Consider the following 6,544-nt stretch of genomic DNA (forward strand, 5'->3'; position numbering starts at 1 on the left):
ACTTCTTTGTACAGCACAGCCCCATATTCTTCAAACTTGTAGTCTTCAGCCCCAACTGACTCAAGTGACCTCACTTGAGGCAATTTATTAGCTTCCTCTGGAACCATAAAAGGCTTTATACAACTTTTTCCACATATGTAGTAGTATGTGGAAACAGATTGATGTGTTAAATCGAGTTCCCCTTTAAGAGTAATTCTTAGAAGTTTGATAAATACGGTTCATGTGTGTTTTAGACCTCTGCAAGCTGAACCTGTCATAAACCGCAGCTACGACAGTCAGTTGCTAGGTGACACAGCAACAACAGCTTAATGTTTGGTACTCCTAAACAGGTAAAAACAACAGCTACAAACAGATACTATTTGACCCAGGTCTGGTGTATATATAGTACATGCAGTCCTGAAACTTTGACATATAATAATTGACCAATAATTTACTTTGTGCAGAGGGTGAAAAAACTTTGGTAATGAGTATGTCTGTGTTTGTACTGTATGTATGTGTGTGTGTGTGTGTGTGTGTGTGTGTGTGTGTGTGTGTGTGTGTGTCTTCACTGCCGCCATGACTTGCGGCTAAGCACACACACACAGGCCACGTTGATGCGTATGAGCCTCCACGCCACCAGTTTCTTAAACGAAGTCAGCGCTCGTACAAAAGTGTGTGAGTTGGTGCAGTAGGAGTTCCAGTGTCTGGCATCAATTCCCAAACAGCCAGAGCTGCCTGAGCGGGCGCTGTGACAAGTCGTCTCAAAGAAGTACTGCTTCTTGTTGACATTGTTGATATTCACGTCTGGCAGCACTGTCACCTCGTTGCCTGAGATGTCCGTGGCTTTGGTCTTGTTGCCCACCCAGACGCTGATGCTCTCACACACCGAGTAAACTCCACGGTGCTGAGGCTGCCCAGCACGCCTGCGGGCCCTTTTGCCGACACCCTGTGACTCTGCCAGCTCTGCATCAGGTGGCTGAGCACTGAAGAGCACCCTGGGTGAGTGGTAGCGGCGCTTGGTGAAGAGTTTGGGGTCCACCGTGGGGATGGAGTTGGAGTTGTTGCCTGGACACTGCTGCTGTGCTGCTCCTCCGATGGCGGCCACAGCCTGGGCACTGAAGAGGAGGAACAGGACCAGCATGGACGACCTCATGGGCACACAACCTGAGGGTGTCAACAAGCACAGAAAACACTTATTTTTCACACAGTGCTTTAAAGGAATACTCTTACGTTCTTGGCAATTATTTTCCTACTTACCAAGACAAAAGAAAATGTCTTTAATCCAATGTGTGGATACTCCCCATTTTTCCTTCACAGTTTCAAGGCACATGTTGAACAGAGTGACCTAATATAGGAGCAGATCCTCTTTAAAGTGGAAAACACACCTTGCCTAATACTGAGGGTTTGATACATAATGCTCATTGGCTTAGCAGTAAGTACAGTACATACAGAATTCAGTCAGACAGGGTTTACAGGAGATTTACAGGAATTTCTTGGTCAGCCAGACAGACCGACAGACAGTATTGTCTTATTGAACACAGCTGCAGGCTAAGACCTTAAACTTTTGTTTTTAATCGATATTTTTATTTTATGGATATTTATTTATTATGTTCTGTGTTCAACATCATTTCCATTATTTTAAAGATGAATACATTGAAGCTTGAATATCAGTTTTTGTAGAAGTTTGCTTTCAAAGATATCCACTATTTGAGCCGAGCTCGGCTAAACTCAAGAGTTTGTATTTACAGACATGAAAATGGAATCAAATGATTTGTCTCTGGGAAGCAGGAAGAATATAGTATAATTCTCCAGAAACAGAACTGAATTCCCTTTGTGGAACAGTGAAGAATATTATATCAACTATTATAAATATTATATAGGGGTTGGAATCACCAGAGGCCTCACAATATGATATCATCACGATACTTATGTCACAATACAATATTATTGCAATTTTAAACATATTGCAATATTCTGCGATATATTGCAATTTATTACCTTTTTTCCAAATTTTCCTCTTTTCCAATTTCAAATTATGTCCCCAAAAGGAAACTTTGTCAACATCTGTTTTATCTAAAAAGATACATTTCTCTGTTTTTTCATCTCACTTCAATTGTATTGCTGCAAAATGGGATTGTCGAGCAGACAAACTGACCAACACATATATAATAATAGATTGATACTTGGTGTCTGTGTATCGATGCAGTACTGCCACAGAAAATATCGCGATACTACGCTGTATTGATTTTTTCCCCCATCCCTAATACTCTATACAAAATACATTTTGTATATGAAAGTTATCCATGGAAATGTGTGACATTATCCACAGGAATCTAAGAGACACTGTTGTGACATCCCATCACTTTCTCTTTTCATTACACTGTGACTCCACACCACAACATCGACAGGCTGCGTGCTGCATTTAACACAGTACAGCAGACGTGTTAACACCTGCGATGGCTCTGCTAGCAGGCTCTGTCAGGTAGGTTTATTATATGCTATATTTGCCTCAGGTGTCAGGGTGAGTGCTTGTGGATTTAAATTGTTGGCACAACAAATCAAAAGAAAAATCATAGCTTGTACAAAAGTGTATCATGTGAGCTATGATTACACCAATAAAAGCTTGTGAGGTCTGTCCAAGTCAGATTAGTGTCTCTCCTCACAGCTCTGCTCTCTCTTACTGTGTGGTGCAACATTCGGGCATGAAATAAATAATTACTGCATGAATTTCAATCTTTTACATTGTGTGCCAATTTGGATTGCTGTAGGACAAGTAGGAAGGTTGCTTTACAACAGGAAGCAGGAAACATTCATCCAGTGCAAAACAAGTTAAACCTTTTGGAGTCGAGCACAAGGCTGATGTAAAGGAGAAAAAAAACTTTAAATGAGCATAGCAACTCCCCAGTGGCAACATCTATTCGCAAAAGGAAGTAAAAGGCTTTTAATTTGGAGATACACCCACAAAACTGCGACAAAATCACTGATGAGAAAAAGGATAAATATCAGTCCATGGTCTCTTTTTTATGTCTAATTACACCAAGTTACCACCATTAATTGGCAATTAGAAATAAATGAATGCTTAAATTTCTATGAGATGTTCCTTTTTTATTTTATTAAACCTTTATATGCATCATATACATACAGTCAGGTCCATAAATATTGGGACATCGACACAATTCTAATCTTTTTGGCTCTATACACCACCACAATGGAGTTGAAATGAAATGAACAAGATGTGCTTTAACTGCAGACTTTCAGCTTTAATTTGAGGGTATTTACATCCAAATCAGGTGAACGGTGTAGGAATTACAACAGTTTGTATATGTGCCTCCCACTTTTAAGGGACCAAAAGTAATGGGACAGATTAACAATCATAAATCAAACTTTCACTTTTTTAATACTTGGTTGCAAATCCTTTGCAATCAATTCCAGCCTGAAGTCTGGAAGGCATAGACATCACCAGACGCTGGGTTTCATCCCTGGTGATGCTCTGCCAGGCCTCTACTGCAACTGTCTTCAGTTCCTGCTTGTTCTTGGGGCATTTTCCCTTCAGTTTTGTCTTCAGCAAGTGAAATGCATGCTCAATCGGATTCAGGTCAGGTGATTGACTTGGCCATTGCATAACATTCCACTTCTTTCCCTTAAAAAACTCTTTGGTTGCTTTCGCAGTATGCTTCGGGTCATTGTCCATCTGCACTGTGAAGCGCCGTCCAATGAGTTCTGAAGCATTTGGCTGAATATGAGCAGATAATATTGCCCGAAACACTTCAGAATTCATCCTGCTGCTTTTGTCAGCAGTCACATCATCAATAAATACAAGAGAACCAGTTCCATTGGCAGCCATACATGCCCACGCCATGACACTACCACCACCATACTTCACTGATGAGGTGGTATGCTTTGGATCATGAGCAGTTCCTTTCCTTCTCCATACTCTTCTCTTCCCGTCACTCTGGTACAAGTTGATCTTTGTCTCATCTGTCCATAGGATGTTGTTCCAGAAATGTGAAGGCTTTTTTAGATGTTGTTTGGCAAACTCTAATCTGGCCTTCCTGTTTTTGAGGCTCACCAATGGTTTACATCTTGTAGTGAACCCTCTGTATTCACTCTGGTGAAGTCTTCTCTTGATTGTTGACTTTGACACACATACACCTACCTCCTGGAGAGTGTTCTTGATCTGACCAACTGTTGTGAAGGGTGTTTTTCTTCACCAGGGAAAGTATTCTTCGGTCATCCACCACAGTTGTTTTCTGTGGTCTTCCGGGTCTTTTGGTGTTGCTGAGCTCACCGGTGCGTTCTTTCTTTTTAAGAATGTTCCAAACAGTTGATTTGGCCACACTTAATGCTTCTGCTATCTCTCTGATGGGTTTCTTTAGATTTTTCAGCCTAATGATGGCTTGCTTCACTGATAGTGACAGCTCTTTGGATCTCATATTGAGAGTTGACAGCAACAGATTCCAAATGCAAATAGCACACTTGAAATGAACTCTGGACCTTTTATCTGCTCCTTGTAAATGGGATAATGAGTGAATAACACACACCTGGCCATGGAACAGCTGAGCAGCCAATTGTCCCATTACTTTTGGTCCCTTAAAAGTGGGAGGCACATATACAAACTGTTGTAATTCCTACACCGCTCACCTGATTTGGATGTAAATACCTCAAATTAAAGCTGAAAGTCTGCAGTTAAAGCACATCTTGTTCGTTTCATTTCAACTCCATTGTGGTGGTGTATAGAGCCAAAAAGATTAGAATTGTGTCGATGTCCCAATATTTATGGACCTGACTGTACATACAAAGCTAATATGTCAGCCATTATTATAGAAGTCCACTGGAGATTGGGGTAAGCAAAAATGACATAATCCCTTTTTATCACGTGGAAGTGGTATACATCATCTGGAAGCTGAGAACCTAAGATTAATTTGAGGGTTTTCTAGTCATAAGTCAGAAATAAAAATCAATGATTTAAGTAATTAATTAAAATAAATTGCAAAAGTGTATAAGGGCTTACAGTAGTACATTATGATATGAGTATATGATGGTCATTTCCATGCTTACTAATGTCTCTTAAGTTGTTGCAGCAAGACCTTGAGGAACACCATAGAAAACCCCATCTTTTGATTTGGTATCAAAAACCTTTGACTATCGGAGATTTCTGCAAGAATTGTATTATCTAGCCCTTCCATCCGTCTCTGTACCTTTTCAGTGTCTCCACGTGAACTGTAGCACCTAGCGGCTCCTAGAGGACGTGATTAGAGTTCACTGTGTCCTGGGCTCCTGCCATCAGTCCCAGCTGTGGCCCCCATCCAGCACCCCTCTGCCCTCCTCTGCCTCCACTCTGTATCCCTGTTGAGAGACAAGAAGAGAAAGTGTCTCACCCGGCTCATAAACTCACTGTAAACACATTCTTTGTAACACCGATACTGGGAAGAGAACGTTAAAATGTTATTCCCACTCACCAGATCCTCACGTACTTAACATACTGAAATCAAGATGAAGAACTGCAAGAACTGTAAGTTATCTAACATTTAGGGTAGTTTAATATTAACGCTGTAAATTCTGTCGGCATTCCTTAATGTGAGTGTTGACAGGTGTTTTAAGACTTAAGCACTCCTGTACCTTAAAAGACAGATATATAGCAAGACATTTAAATGACATTTATTTTTGTAGGAACCAGATCTTTTAGGTATTTTGTGTATGAAGACACATACACACGCCAGAGGAGTTGTCCACACTACATAACATTTTTTAAATCTTTATAACGCTGTTCATTGTCTGTTTTGTCTCTCTCTGTTAAATGATTCCATTAATGCCGCGCTCTATTTACCTCGGAACTTGGATTTTCCAAGGTCAAAGTCGGAAACACGCCCCCTGACCTCGGATTTACGAGCTCGGAACTCAGACAACCTCGCAGTAGCCCGAGTTCAAAATCCAACATGGCTGCCCCCTGTATCAACAGTTGTGAAAGCTGCAGTAACATAAAGTTATAAGCACTTCTGTCTTATTTGTGTCACTAAATCAGTCGTTCACACAGGCATGTTTAACTTCTATCTGTGGACATGTTGTTACGCTGTTTGCATGCACAAAAAACGGCGTAATGCATTGTTATCAACTTGTATTGCTAACAATAGCTAACCGGGCTAGAGCTAATGAAAACAATGAAAATCCAACTTTTAAATAGAACACATTCAACTCGGGTATGACGTTATTCCCAGCTCCGGCTTCCGAGTTCCGAGGTAAAACGCGGCATAAGCTTGATTTCCTACATCCAAAGTGCCATGATTAATTTTTGTGCAGTGAAGAAACACAGACACCATTCGGGGAAGATAATCTGTCACAGTAAACCAGAAGCTTGAATTTTGTTCTGTCATTTTTGCTTCATCTTTATGTCACTGTGCTCAAGTGTGCTTAAGTTAAGTGTCAGCAGACTATGTGTTACTCTGTGTCAATCACCTGACATCCACAGGAAACAAAGCTAAGAAATAACCCCTGAAAACATTGTGGCTTACTCAATTATACTCATATATTCTTTAAATTCAGGATATCTTTGCAAGTAGTTACATTC

The 6,544-nt window shown here is 40.6% G+C and overlaps 1 protein-coding gene across 1 annotated transcript; it reads right to left on the reverse strand.

Moving 5' to 3' along the window:
* Positions 1-503: 503 nt before the first annotated feature.
* On the reverse strand, positions 504-5,315 carry ngfb (nerve growth factor b (beta polypeptide)). The gene is made up of 2 exons (XM_078247500.1): positions 5,178-5,315; positions 504-1,143 (listed from the first exon to the last, which is right to left on the reverse strand). Exon 2 carries the CDS (start codon positions 1,130-1,132, stop codon positions 545-547), a length of 588 nt encoding a protein of 195 aa, XP_078103626.1. The 5' UTR covers positions 1,133-1,143; positions 5,178-5,315; the 3' UTR covers positions 504-544.
* Positions 5,316-6,544: the final 1,229 nt, after the last annotated feature.

Source organism: Sander vitreus, chromosome 4, assembly GCF_031162955.1.
Source record: "Sander vitreus isolate 19-12246 chromosome 4, sanVit1, whole genome shotgun sequence".
Classification (NCBI taxonomy): Eukaryota; Metazoa; Chordata; class Actinopteri; order Perciformes; family Percidae; genus Sander; species Sander vitreus.

What these genes read in the sequence shown, in the direction of transcription:
- ngfb (XM_078247500.1), bottom strand. Translation starts at nt 1,132, where the DNA reads ATGAGGTCGTCCATGCTGGTCCTGTTCCTCCTCTTCAGTGCCCAGGCT.